This window comes from Terrapene carolina, unplaced genomic scaffold (assembly GCF_002925995.2).
Source record: "Terrapene carolina triunguis isolate 2854851 unplaced genomic scaffold, T_m_triunguis-2.0 Scaffold130, whole genome shotgun sequence".
NCBI lineage: Eukaryota > Metazoa > Chordata > Testudines > Emydidae > Terrapene > Terrapene triunguis.
The window spans coordinates 10754186-10769310 of record NW_020664481.1 but is presented as its reverse complement, the minus strand read 5'-3'; the positions used below and the strand labels follow the sequence as shown (position 1 = coordinate 10769310).

General features: G+C 43.5%; 1 protein-coding gene across 2 annotated transcripts in view; it reads left to right on the top strand.

Moving 5' to 3' along the window:
- GNAS (GNAS complex locus) overlaps positions 1–15125 on the top strand; it is a 240707-nt gene that overhangs the window by 99357 nt on the left and 126225 nt on the right. Inside the window, exons 1-3 of one of the 2 annotated variants that reach the window (XM_026652657.2) lie at positions 2963–3344; positions 8093–8165; positions 10261–10263. In XM_026652657.2, coding sequence (XP_026508442.1) covers positions 3206–3344; positions 8093–8165; positions 10261–10263 — 215 coding nt within the window. In that variant the 5' untranslated portion in view covers positions 2963–3205. Of the gene's footprint in view, positions 1–2962; positions 3345–8092; positions 8166–10260; positions 10264–15125 lie in introns of those variants that run through there. The other variant, XM_029911755.1, reaches the window with a different exon arrangement.

Below are 15125 nucleotides of genomic sequence, written 5' to 3'. Positions count from 1 at the left end.
TTCTTACTGCAGGTGGTTGCCAGTATTTTAACTGGCTGATGCACACTGGAATTTTCTTATGCAGAATTTAATTTTCCAAAGGAGGATAAATAAATTTACTTAGGATGAGGGACATACATTTTCATTAATCACAGAGAGAATACAGTGATAACTAATATAGACGCTCAAGTAAAATATCAGTTTGGGGTAGATGCTATCAGGTAATCTTATCTATATCTTCATTGTGTGCTTTAATATTTTTAAAAGCTTAAAATATTTTTTCCTTTCCCATCTTGTTCTTTTCCATTAGGCAGTCCCTGATCTTTTCTTTTCCCCTGGTGTTTTGAGTGGAGTTGATATCAACACAGTCATTTTGTTGGACAACTTCAGCTTACAGAATGCCAGAACATCATGCCAATAAATATCTTTGCTTCTGTACCAGCCTGACCAACAGTATTAGCACAACTTTGAGACTAGTTTTTGCTGATACGAAGACAACAGAGGGAGCACAAATTTAGGGGTTTTTGCAAAAATGGCCCCATGTCCTCCAAGCCCTTCAGGAATTAACTTCATGCACATGAAAACATAAAGTTAATAGATGTGCAAGTGTTTGCAGGGTCCGGGCTACAGTGACAGGTTTGTTGTTATTGTTGTTTTAATAACTCTTTGGCATTGACCTTGTAAGCTGCTCTGCATAAACATACCTATACCTCCATGAAGCCCCACTGAAGTCTGTGAGGCTCTGCACAGCCTCCTTCCACCTGCAGATTACAAGATGAGAGCCTTAGAAAAACAAATCCCTTTTTGATAAATGTTGGGGAACTAGTATTTTACAAGAAGAAACACTAAGGCACTAACCTTTATTTTCCAACTGCAAGTGCAGTTCACTTGTTTATGCTTGTTACTGCCTGCTTTGGGTAGGGTATTTTTATTTTTTAAATCTTTTAAAAATAAACCAGAAATGGTTAGCTAACAAAAGGCATATACACAAGAGACAGGATGTAGTGCAATGTAGTCTAAAGCTTTAATCCAGCAATATTACTTTAACCATGCAAGTAGTCCCATTTACTTCAGTGGAATTATTTGCATACTTAAAATTAAACATCTGCCTCTGGTCCCAGGCCTGCAGGGAGATGATTCTGCGTAGGCTGAGCTCCTTCCAGGATCAAAGTATAGGGGACTGTTGTGGCAAACATTTAGTTGAGTAACTTTACTCACATAGAATCACCTACATCAGTAAAGGTATATGCTTAAGTGTTTGCAGGATGGGCCTTATGTAGTTTAGAAAAGCCTTAAAATTCATCAACCAATAACATGTACAAATATACATTTAAATACAAATATTTGGTTTGATGTTCTCTAATAAGTATTTTATTTATAAAGTGACAGCTCTTTCCCCATGAACAGCTTAGTTAAAATGTGTATGGAATAAAGTTTATAAACTTTAATTGAATAGTTAAACTGCCAATCCTGCAAACACTTAGGCACATACTTAACTTTAAGCATGAATAGTCCTTCCATGAGACTATTAAGTGTAAAGTCATTAAAGTTATGCATGTACCAAATTGTTTGCAGCATCAGGCCTAGAACATTAAAACATGATACTAATGAATAAAATTAAGATAATTTAGGCCTAAATTGGATAAACCAATCAGGCTACAATGACTTCAGTGGGCCTGTAGGCTGCAGGAAGCATTATACACTGGTGTTTGCAGGACAGGCCCCTACTATGGTGAGCTTCCTGGGGAAATGTAGTAGCTGTTTACATTGCACCACTATAAAGAAATCGGGATGGCGGAAGAAAAATAAAATAATTTTTCTGAAACTGTCAGGGGAATTTTTAGGAGGTAGAAAGATATTAGTTTCGTTGGAACTTGACCGGACAGCAAAGCTCACATACCAAAACTGCCGGTGGATTTACTGAACACAAGTACTTAGGACCTTGGTTTTGCATGTCAGACAAACAAGAATGCCCAGTCAAGGGGAAATTCTGCTGTTCTATTTGCTTGCACTGTTTTTGTAGCCAAGCCACTAAATAAGCAAACTTCTGAACGTGAAGAACAAATGGGGAGCGTTAAAAGGGCGCATAAGAGCGCGCTCGCCTCTCCCCACATCTCGTCTCTGGGACCCGGTGCCTCCTCCCTGGGTGTTTGGTTTGAAGAAGGCGCCTCTAGTCAGCAACTCCTGACGTTTGGGTATCATGTGAATGGTTCAGTTCCCATGGTTCAGTGTGTGAGCTTGCTTGCCCCACCCCATCTCTCTCTCCCTTCTCTATAGATCTCAATAAATATCTCCCTCTCTCGCTAAGAGAAATGCAAGAGAGAGGAGAAAAAATAAATTAGGGGGGAAACCCGCCAGTGGGGGGCTAGTTTTGCTTGGGGGGGAGACCAAACCGGCTTTTGCTTCTCTCTCCCCCCCACCACCCCTCCCCCTCTCTGCCCCCCACTCCCTCTGTTTGCTGGAGAAGCCAAAGGATTCAGCAGCCTGGAAACCTAATGTGAAAAAGGGGGGCCTTGGACTGGAAAAACCACCGTTAGGGAGGAAGAAGCAGCGGCAGCAGACGAGGAAAACCCGCAGAGCCCAGAGAAGAAAAGGGACTTCTTCTCCAGCAGGGAGCTGGGGGTTGGATTGACCCCTTTGGGTGCTTCAGCCCTGTGGAGAGGGGGGAGAGGCGAGGAAGAGACATTTCTAGATTCTCTGTGATCAGGATTTGGGGAGGTTTCTCCGGCTGGAGCCTGTGCCTTGGATCTAAGGAGGATTATATATATTTTTTTTGTGGGGGGGAGGGGGGGTGGACCTGCAACTGGATTCGTGTGTGTGGCGGGGAAACGGGGGTGATTTTTTTTTTTTTAAATCCGAACTAAGCGGTGATCCAGCCAGGGGTGCGGAGATCCCCTATTTTTCCCCCCTCGGGAAAGGTGCACTGAGGGGATCGGAGTGGTTCTGGGAGGGAGGGTTAGGAGAAGCAGCAGCTGCTGGGGAGGAGGCCCGGCTGAGCAGCAGCAGCAAAGTCATCGCCATCGGCCCCCCCCCCTTGGCTGGCTCCGCTCTCTCCATGTCTCTGGGCAGCGGCAGCCACAGCAGCGAGTGAAGGGGGGGGAGGAGGAGGAGGAGGAAGAAGAAGGGAGCCCGGGAGAGTGTCTCCCTCCCTTCCCTCCCTCCCCCCAGCAGCCCCAGCCGCCTCTTGCTCCCTTCCCCTGGTCCCCCCGGCCGCCCCCTCCCCAAGATGGGCTGTTTAGGGAACAGCAAGACCGAGGATCAGCGCAACGAGGAGAAGGCGCAGCGAGAAGCCAACAAGAAAATCGAGAAGCAGCTGCAGAAGGACAAGCAGGTCTATAGGGCCACGCACCGGCTGCTCTTATTGGGTAAGGGGGGCCCTGGGGAGACGCGCCTGGGGAGCAGGTCTGTAGGGCCACGCACTGGCTGTTCTTACTGGGGGGGGGGGCCTGGGGAGACAGGGGCCTGTAGGGCCACGTACCAGCTGCTCTTACATGGTGAGGGGGGCCCTGGGGAGACAGGGCCTGGGGGAGCAGGTCTGTAGGGCCACGCACCGGCTGCTCTTACAGGGTGAGGGGGGCTGGGGAGACAGGGGCCTGGCGGAGCAGGTCTGTAGGGCCATGCACCGGCTGCTCTTACAGGGTGATGGGGGAGGCCTGGGGAGACAGGGGCCTGGGGGAGCAGGTCTGTAGGGCTACGAATCGGCTGCTCTTACAGGGTGGGTGGGGGGGGTTGGGGAGACAGAAGCTTGGGGGAGCAGGTCTGTAGGGCCACGAACCGGCTGCTCTTACAGGGTGGTGGTGGGGGGGGCTTGGGAGACAGGGGCCTGGGGGAGCAGGTCTGTAGGACTTGGACCACGCACCGGCTGCTCTAGGGGTGGGGGCTGAGGGGACAGGGGCCTTGCCCCGGGGAAGTAGGTGTGTTGGGCCCACCCATTGGCTCTTTTCTCTGGAGTTAGGGGAGAGAGTGGTGGGGAGGAAGGTCTAGGCTACTCTCACTGGGGAAGGTGGGGTGGCCCTAGCCAGGAGGAGGGGGTGTTGTGGGAAGTAGGTCTCTAGGGCCGCGCAGTTTCACTGAGTAAAGGGGAAGGCTTGGGGGACCTGGGAGAAACAGGTCTATAGCACCATCCATTGGGGGAGCCAGTGAGAAGAGTGGGCTGGGTTGAGGGAAAGGGGGAGAAGCAGATAAGGGCTCTTGCGGGTAATGAGGGACCGGAGGAGGCCTTGGGGAAAGCTCACAGTACAAGTGGGTCTGTAGGGATGCTCATTGGGCCCTGACGACCTGACCCTGTGTAAAGGGGTGCCAGGTGCAGGAAAGCAGTTGGGGGTGAGAGAGGGAGTCTGGAGGAAAGCAGCTATGGGAAGATAAATAGGTCTAGGTAAGGGTGTTGGGGGCTGGGAAAGATCAGGGCTTTGAGCCTAGAGGGAGATGTGGGCAAAACAGCTGTTCAGAAAGAGCTAGTAAATCTTCAGGGCCTACCCAGGCTCCTCCTAATAGGTAAGGGAGGGCACAGGGAGTGGGGTGCTCAAGGGTGGGGGGAAGCAGTTATTCAGGGATGAGCATGTCTACAGGGCAACTTACTGATCCCACTTACTGTTGAGGGAAGGAGGAATTAAATGGGCTTGTTGGGGTGTGGGAGGGGAAGGGAGATCTGGAGGAACTCCCCCTTTTTGAAATAGGGGATGGGAACAGGGAAATGCACCTTACAAGCCAGGCTGTGGCGGAGAGAGATGGGGAAATGGATTTTTTAAGAAGGGGGATACTGTGTTGGAAAAGAGGATGGGGAAGTGGTTGGGGAAGGGATGTTAATCCTTGAGGGGAACAAGGAAAGGGATTGGGTGTGTGTGAATATCTGTGGTGGGGAAGCTGTGAAGTGTAATGTCAGGGTTGTGGTGGGAAACAGGCTGTTTTTAAAAGGGTCATGGACATGTACTCTCTCCTCTGTCACGTTTGTTACCATTATTATTTTTTGTTGTTGCAAATCTAGTTAAATGTTATGTGTTCTGGAGAGCATTTATGGCTTGGTCCTATATATCTATATCTATCTATCTATATATATCTATATATATATTTTAACATCTAAGACTGGATTATTTGCATATGTGGTATTTTTGAGCAGATACAATTAGAAATACAGGTTTAGGTTTGTAAGGTGGTGAAGCCCCCAAAATTACAATAAAAATATTAACAAAAAAATGTACCCGGGGCAGGCATATTGTTCTGAAATGTTTTTTAAATGAGATGTAAATATGAGATGTTAGCAAATTCAGTCACTGTAGAGTGTATTGCTTGTGAATGTATTAAGGGTTTCTTTTTGTGTGGAGGAGAGGTTGGCCCTTGGTAAAACTGAATCAGTTCTGTTATGAAATGACATCTTAATTTTTTTGGGAGGAGGGGTGCAGACTTGGATATCCTCATGAGTAAAATCTTTAAAGTGCCGATTTAGAAGAAGAAAAGAGGTTTGGCATAAATGGAGAAATAACCAGAAGAATTATTGTAGCATCCACTATGCTTAAGGGTCTGTCAACATTCCCATAGAAGACCCCTCTTTTCAGTACAGTTTGGCTTTCAGTCTGGGGGAAATTTCAGCCAGAGATTCAGGAGACTGACTGTTGTATAGGATTTTCCTGTGTGAATATTTATCAAATTAGTTTGTGTAAGTAAGTGACAAGATTTCAAAAAATAGAAGACATTTGGTTGTGATGTGCTTTTTTTTGTCTTTGGTAACAAAAAAATGGCTCAGATATCTATAAATGAAAACTTGTAGGCTCTTTATAATAGTTATAAGACCTCTTCATGGTTTTGTTTTGTTTTTTTTTTTTTAAATGTGAATGACCCAGATGTTGAGATTTAAAACAGTAGCTGTCATGTATTTATGTGGAATCCATAACACACATACCTTAATGGTAAAATGCCTGTATCTGTGTATTATTGTCTTATGCTTATCCACTTTTGTAGAGCACTTGAAATCTATAAATGAGAAACTCTAAGTGCAAAACATTATAATAACAGTATGTTGAGAAAATATTAAGAATAATACAGAGTACCTAAATACATTCCATTCCATTTGATGGATTGATAATACTGTTCTTAGGCACCAGTCCAGCAAACCTATATATGGTTACCTTTACTATCATGAGTAGTCTCCCTGAAATCAGTAGGACTACCCATGGTGGTAAAGTTAAGCACATATGTAAGTGTTCACACTACTGGGGCCTTTATGTGTCCCTGTTGCTCCATAATGAGCTACACATTTTAGGAATGGGCTCATTCAGAGAAATATATAAAGCTTCAACTTGGTCCAATGATGTTCTGTCTGGTCCAAAGAAGCCTCTAACTCCATGGAATGTCAATTACACATTTTATACTCTGTTTTTACTCTTTTAAAAAAAAAAAAAAAAAAAAACTAGGAAAGGAAATTAAGAAACTGGAAGTTAAAATCTGTCTGAGGCAATCATTAGGAAATTCAGCATTAGAGTTGAAATTCTGTTATTAATTACTCTGTGTGTAAGTATTTCAGCAGATGCAACATTCACCGCAATACACAGGTTATTTCCAGTTGTGGAGACGACCCAGTTTCTGCTTTAACTGGGAATGTTCATGGTTTTGATTGGTTTTGCTCCCTGTCTTATCAGATGGCATGGTTGCTTTTTGTTGGTGGGGGGATATGGTGGTTGCCTAGATGCAAAATTAGGGACAGAAAATATTCTTAACTAGTGAAAAGGGGAGAAAAGAGGTGTAAGATTTTGGCATCTGGGCAGCAAAATGTCCAAAGAGGCTTGTTTGGAAGGAGGGCAGGGCTATTAAGGACTTGGGTGGGGAAAAAATCCAGTTTTTATGGTGGAAGGCATAGGTGAGTGTCTCTGTCAGAAAATAAATTTTGAAATATAACTACTAAAATGCAGTTTTGAACGTGAGACTCAAAATGGAGGCTTGTGCTGTCAGTGTGTGCTAGGGAAGGCCTGGCATCCTAGAAACACAAACTGTGCGTCCATGAACCCATCCTGCAAAGGTCTTTGTGCACTTTCTCTTAGTGAGACCCAGGCTTATGGCAGGGGAAAACAAGCAGCCAAAGGATGCTAAAGAGAGCATCTATGTGTAGAATTCGCTAGGCCAAGGGGTTTTACTCTGCAAAAAATGTCTGTCTGCTTTGCACAGAGAGCCACCGATCTGAATGTGTGGATGGCTCAATTGGATTTTGTTGCTGAAGCCCTTTAGTATGCAGGAGGAGTGGGTACAATGTGCAGACTGGAACGGGAGAAAGGGGGCTTTCTCCATAGCCTAGGCTCAGTGTGTAGGGTGAGGGGAAACCAGAAAGGTACTGCTTATGGGAACCTGACTAAAGTGAGGGGGCTTTTTCTTTAGTTCACGGTGTCTGGGGGGGTCGGAGAAGACAAGAAGGGCTGCTTACAGGATGCCGACTGGAGAGGGCTTTCTCTGCAACCCATAGAGCGAGTGTGTGTGTGAGAGTGGTTTGGAGCATGTGGAGAGAATAGGGGAGGCTGTTTACAGGATGCAGACTGGGGTAGGAGGAGGGAGCTTTTCTGCAGATGTGTGGGTGGAGGGGTCAGAGGGACTGCTTTCCTTATTCAGATGACAATGTCCGTATCTTGCATATTGAGTAGTTAAGTTTCAGTGTTTGTATGACAGGAGCTACATTTAAGGCTCAAAGATTTTGAGGATCTAACTGAAAAATGCTTTTGCTTCACATGGATTTCATTGACTCGACCTTTCTCTCCACCAGAAAGTGGTGATCAAATGAGAAGATTCAAACTTGTCAGTTTTTTCCCCCTTCTCTTCCTCTCCCCTCGCACCTCCCCGAAATCTTAAAGTTGCCCCTGTCTCTTCCTCCAAACCACCAGCCTGCTTTTAACATTGACACTAGAAATAATGGACGGTGAAATCTTCCAAGTTTCAGCTCTGACACATGACTGGAACTGGGCATTTATTTTTAGCCATGTCTGCAGTTTCCTATGGCAGTTACTTTTTTCTTTCACTTTTCACTCTTGTACTGAGTAATCCAAATTTTTTGGATTTTGCTCCTGAAGAGAAGATTCTTCTGTGCCCCTGCATCACTCATGCTTCCTTCTGAAACTGATTTACTTTCATTTTCTAGGTGCTGGTGAATCTGGTAAAAGCACAATAGTCAAACAGATGAGGATCTTACATGTGAATGGATTTAATGCTGAGTAAGTGCATTCATCTTTTTCACTCCATACCTTAGGATGTGTACCATACAATAGTGGTTGCTTTTGTGTTATATCCAGTATATTTCCTTCTTAATGTTATGACTTTGAGAATTTAGCTGTGTATGTTTAGATGGGAATAATCAATGTTGTTATGTGCAGTTTATCTGGAAGAAGTCAGACACTAGTAATAAATAAGTGACATTGCTATACAATGATTTTATCAAGGCTCTGTGTACCAGACTTGATTAAGACTAAGATTTTTTTTTCCACTGCAGTTTCTTTCATAACATGGCTGACACTGATTTACCTCTACTGTAGCACATTGATTCATGCTGCTGTAAACATTTTCTCTTGTTAAATTCTAAAGTACAAAACAAATGCAGTCTTCTTTATTTTGAACAAGGAGCTTATGTTTCAGTATCTTCATTATATACTCTGGTTTGTGAGTTTTGGGATTCTGGGTTGGATTTTCTTTTCTCTTCCTGTGTGTGTTAAATCATGTTGCTTAAAGCTTTCTGTGTTTACACTTATTCATATCTGTGAAATTATTTGGCAGTATTGATGGGGAAAGTATTAGGCATAAAAAGTCATTCTTATCAATAGTTTTAGTTTTTAACTTTTACATCTAGTTAAAACAACTTTGCAGCTTTATCTCAATGCTATATCAAGTTGTTAATAATAATAATAATTAGTCTTCTGTACCATTAACTGGACAAAAAAAACCCCCAGAACTGAACCTTTTGGTCGAGAGGTTTTTGTTTTCTAATTTTTCACTTAATCCTATTGAGGGGAGATAAAGGATTCCTCCTGGCTTTTGTTTATGCTTACAGACAATCTCTGCTTGAGAAAGGTGTGTGCTCTTAGAATTACAACGATTCCAACTTAATTTCTGGGCATTGGAATTTCAAAGCCCAGCATCTTTTTGTTAGATTGCGTTGTATCCTCATTATACTTTTTTCCAAAGATAATATATTTTTCAATTGTGTGATATTTTGACTTTCAGACAACGTCATTCAGTATTTGAATCTTCTGTCTCAGAGGATGAGTTAGTTTTTCAGTAGATAATTCTTCAGTAAGAACGTCTGAGCTAAACATCCAGCCAAAGAACCTGGACAATACTTCCTCCTAATCCCCAAACACTAGTTCAGCATAAGGTACATATTCTCTTGGAAGAAAGTTTAGACTGATTGACAATAAATAACATCCTACACTATGACCTTTTAGCTGCTATTTCTAAAGAATATTTTCTCTTTGCCCAAGACAATATTCTCTGCCTAAGGGCCAAATCCTGCAAAATCTTACTCATGCGAGTAATCTTCATTAATTTAATTTGGCTAGTCAGTGGGGTGGAGGATTGTAGGATTTGACCCTGATGTAGGATCAGATGCTGAGAATTGCTAAGCATCTGCAATACTCAGCATTTGTAACTTCCATTGACATTAATGGGTATCTTTCAGAAATTGGCCCATAAAACCGACACAGATTAAATCTACTAAAGATATTAATGGTTGCAAATGAGATGTTGCTAGTGAGTAATGAGTGACACATTGCCTTCATACATTCCCTCTATCACTAATAAGTGTTGGGATGTTTAATTACATGGAAACCACAGTAGAAAAGCATACAGAATGTGTGAAAAGCATGTTGTGTGGCATCTACGTTTTTTAATTGCTACCAGAAGAATAAATAAATCATAACTTACCCTTCAAATGTTAGGGGGAAAGATATGTTTAAGCATGGTGAGAACCTTGCAGATTATACACTAGTTCCTTAAACTATTTGTATTTTTCTTAAAGTGAGTTAATTGTTCCCTACACCTACCTTCTTTCTTGCCCATTCCCCTGCAACCTACCCACTTGATTCCTTGCCAGATTTTCAATATATAAGAAGTAGGGATTTAGTTTTCTCGCCTGGTAAATTAAACCTTAATTTTTCTTGTTTATCATACCAATCCCAATAGAAAAAGTCAAGGATAAACTCAGTCACATATACAACAACAAAATAAATAGATGTGATGAATGACTTGTGGAACTCATTGCCTTGGGATGTAGTGATGATCAAAAATATAATTGGGTTCAAAAAAGAACTGGATAAGTTCGTGGATGTCCGGTCCATCAATGGCTATTAGCCAAGATGGTCAGGGATGCAATCCCATGCTTAGTGCAACCCTAAACCTCGGCCAGCTAGGAGTAGAAGATGGGGTGGATCGCTCCAACGGCCCTATTTTATAGGTTCCCCCTGAAGCTCTGGTACTGGCCACCATTGGAGACAGAATATTGGGTTGGATGGACCTTTGGTCTCACCCAGTTTGGCACTTATTCTTATGATAGGTTGTTTGTAAATTCTGTAATACATTGTAAGTGAGGAGTTATTCATTAGTGTAATTGTCCATTGGAAGCCCTTCAGCTGTCTAGTATGGATGTGGTTTTTAATCTTTTCCAGTGATGCAGGTTAACTGTGTGGCTTACAAGAAATCCAGGTTGGTAGTACTGTTGAAAACTTGGATGTCCTTGATTTGGTCACCTCTGTGATCATGTGTTACAAGCAGAAAGAAAGTACATCTTGTCAAAGACACCTCATGTGCTTTCAAAATAAATGAAGTAGGTATCTTGGTGGTGCAAGTTTTTTCTTTGTTGGTCAGATATTTTTAATTTTTGCTAATTAAACTTCCAATGCTAAGTGTGCTAGTTTACTGCAGCAATTTTTGTATTCTGCCTTTATTCTATATTTGTGGTTTTCAACCTGAGGGTCCACAGACGGTCTAACATTTCCAAAGGGGTCTGCACCTCCATTTGCAATGTTTTAGGGGTCCGCAAATGAAAAAAGGTTGAAAACCACTATTGTATATCAAAGGCAATTGTATCTGAGCACTCAGCTGAACTTGGCCTTGAGTCCTATGTGATACTCTGGTTTCTTTTCAGATTCTAGAAATCTTTTGCCTATTTAACTAGGTGAAATATATGTTTTTCACCAAACTAGAAAATTGTCCTTGTGGAATTCAAATTCTTGATTGTTTTAGCTAATTAGTTATTTGAGGAACGGTGAGGGTTTTCCAAGTAATTAAGATGTTTAATTGTTAACTGTATTGAGGTGAATTTGAGGGTGGTTAAAGTTTTTTAGCTGGGTGACTACAGCAAAGACTGCTTCAAAAAATCAAACATAGATCTTATAAATTCTGGTTGTGAACAGAGAAACTGTCTTCCTTTTGTGAGGGAGATAAAGCATTGTGGTATGGGTGAACAACTTCTGTGATATTGGGGAAGCAGGACATGGTCTATAATAGAAAGTGCTTCGCATTGGCGTAAGTGCTTGCAATTCTTATAGAAAGTATTAGTTAAGTCCAGAGCTCATAGAATATCAGGGTTGGCAAGGACCTCAGGAGGTCATCTAGTCCAACCCCCTGTTCAAAGCAGGACCAATCCTCAGACAGATTTTTGCCCCAGATCCCTAAATGCCCCCCCTCAAGGATTGAACTCACAACCCTGGGTTTAGCAGGCCAATTCTCAAACCACTGAGCTATCCCCCGCATGGACTGACATATCCACTCAGCAGTTACAGCATGGGCACTGGGAGTACAAGCTTCCCCATGCTGCCTTTCCGCTGTGCCTCATCCTTGACTAGGAGATCTTTAAAGATAGTTCAGACACCATCCCAACCAAATCCTTTGTGCCTCCACAAGACTGCCAACAATGGGGCCCCTTGTGATGTAGTAAGGGTTTAAAATTGGCACGTACTAGCAGGAAGCCTGTGACTTCCCTTCCCTCCCTCCTTAATATTTTGAAACTGTATTTTCATAAGAATACTGCAAAGGAGCAGGTCTGTGCTGCTGCATGTTGCATTTTTCCATGTGCCCCAGACACCACCAACCCACTGCGCTCAACACCCATTCCTCTGCAGTTTAGCCCTGCTGAAGTACAGTACCCGTTGCACTGTACTCCAAAGGATAAGGTTGCATATGATACCTGGACATACACAAATCTTTAACCATCCTGGGACCCCACCTCCTCCTGGGACCTTCTTTTCCCCCATCTCACGCAGCGCTGATGTGTTTTGTTTTGTTTTTGTTTCTCTCTCCTCTGGTGGTTGTTTTTTTAATAAAAGAATTGTTTTGGTTTGCAAGCAATCTTTATTCCATTAATTGAAAGCAAACAAAGCCCTGCAAAGCAACAGACAATTTTCTTAAACCTTAATTGTGATCGGTGCAGACGATGCATCATCACCTCCTAGCATTACAAGCACTGCTCTCCCGCGCATAGCAACAAATATTAGTGGATTTCAGCTTCAAATTGCTGCCTCAAGGCATCTCTGATCCTTATGGCCCCGTGCTGTGCCCCTCTAATAGCCCTGGTCTCTGGCTGTTCAAATTCAGTCTCCAGGCACTGAGCCTCAGTAGTCCAGCCCTGAATGAAGCTTTCACCCTTCCCTTCATAAATATTACATAGCATACAGCACGCGGCTATAAGCATAGAAATATTGTCATCTGCCATGGCCCGCCTCCCATATAGGCAGCACCAGCGAGCCTTTAACCGGCCAAAGGCACATTCAACAGTCATTCTGCACTTGCTCAGCCTGTTGAACCGCTCTTTGCTGCTGTCAAGGTGGTCCGTGTATGGCTTCATAAGCCATGGCATTAACTTCCCCCTATGTTGATCTTCTAGTCTGGGAAGAAAGTCCCTGCTTGCAGCTTCCAGAGCAGGCCAGTGTTTCAAAACATGCGTGCATCATGCACCTTTCCGGAGCAGCCTGCGCTAATGTCCGTGAAATGCCCACAGTGATCCACAAGCGCCTAGAGAACCATAGAGAAATACCCCGTCTGATTAATGTACTCAGTGGCTACGTGGTCTGGTGCCAGAATTGGAATATGCGTGCCATCTATCACCCCTCCGCAGTTAGGGAATCCCATTTGTGCAAAGCTATCCACACTGTCACGCATGTTGCCCAGAGTCATGGTCTTTCGGAGCAGGATGTGATTAATGGCCCTGCATGCTTTTGTCAACATGCGTCCAACGGTCGACTTTCCCATGCTGAACTGGTTAGCGACCAATCGGTAGCAGTCTGGAGTAGCCAGCTTCCACGGTGGAATCGCCAGGTGCTTCTCCAACGACAAGGCAGCTCTCATTCTCATGTCCTTGTGCCGCAGGACTGGGGCGAGCTCATCACACAGTCCCACGAATGTGGCTGCAGAACTTTCGGATGAGGAAAGCCACTGCTTGTCATCCCAGATGTGCATGACGATGTGATCCCACCACTCAGTGCTTGTTTTCCAAGCCCAAAAGGAGCCACTGTGGTCAGCACCTCCGTGAACGCCACAGGCAATCTCGTGTCATAGCTCCTATGTGTGGTGAAATCAATGTCGAACTCCTCTTGCCTTTGTAGTTTAAGGAATAACTCCACTGCCACTTGTGACGAGAGCGAGCAGCATATTGGTCAACAGTGCGGGATCCATTCCTCCAGACTGAAGAGGCAGAACGCGCAGTACACAAATCGTTGAAAGAGGGTGCCAAATGCGGACAGAAGCACGTGGGTTGCTGGGATGCAAAGCAATGCATCACTGGGCATTGGGACAGGACCCAGGATGCCCCACGACCCCCTCCGCCTTCTGACAACCCTTAACAGCAGAAGAGAAAGAGGTGCTCTGTGGGATAGCTGCCCAGAGTGCACCGCTCCGAATACCACCACAAGTGCCACAAGTATGAACACGCTATTGCGCAGGCAGCTGACAGTGTCAACACACAACAGCAGTTTCTCTTCAGCACTCTCTGATCGGTGCTGTAACTGCCGGCGATGTAATTCTGCCAGTGCAGACATACCCTTCATCTTTCTTGGTGGAGATCTTGAAGTACATTACATTTGGCCTTTGAGTCGCAATCTGAGTTGGGAAGTTGTTCATGTCATTGACTTTAGGCTTTGATGTCCAAATCAACTGTCTCTTTCATATTCTTAGAAAGTTAGCGTTGAAAGCAGCTGCTGTGTGGCTCTTGAATTCTGAGTTGGAGTTGTAGTCCTTTGAAAGGACTACAGATGCTGGACAAGAGAATCTCCTTGTAGGAGAAGTGTATGATCCATATGCCAAGCCCATCCTTCCGGAAGTGCTAATACTTCATAGCGTCTGCCTTGTGCGTCACTTAATTTGGTCTACAAACACTAATGTCCTCTTGGAAATGAAAATAAGTCTGTAAGGGCTGGATCCAAAGCCCACTGAAGTCAGTGGAAGAACTCCCATTCATTGACTGCAGTGGGCTTTGAATCAGGCCCTAAGAATGGTCAAATACACTGAACTTAATTTTTTTTATTTGTATTCACTTAACATACAATAACATGCAGACAGCTGACACACAAACATTTGAGAGTTCCTTAAAAATGGAGAGTCCTGTCTATTTCTATCAGAATCATGCTGCTGTGTAAAGGCTTTAGTTTTAAAGCACACTATCGAAGAGAAGATTCAGGCTTTGTTTTTTTTAAAGAGAGATTGCTTGAAAGAATGTTTTATTTGCAGATTGATTGTCTTGGTGATTCATTCTCCCTCAGAAAATTTGCTAGATTTTTGGTTGCATATGAAAGAATAACAGCGTTTTGATGGCAGACTATGCAGATTTATTTATTTGGGGGTGGAGGGGAGGGAGAATCCTTCTGGTAAAACAGTAGTTACACTGCCAGTTAGTATTGTCACAAGTAAAGAACTGTTTGTCTCTTGAATTATTGTTCCTGGCCTTGTAACTCGACATTTGTGCTTGTATTTAAATGTTGCAATTTTCTGATAAACAGCAATGGTAATCTCTTCCTTTAAACTACATTTACATATGTCCCAAGCAACTTGATTTATTAGGTCTTTATTTCATATTAGGAGGACTGTACAAAAATATAGCATTTGCTGTCACTTCAGTTTTGAGGTTTTAAATTTCACTAAAGCTCTTTAAGTATGCACAGGGAGTTTTCAATCTAGCACAGAGCTTTGGTGTT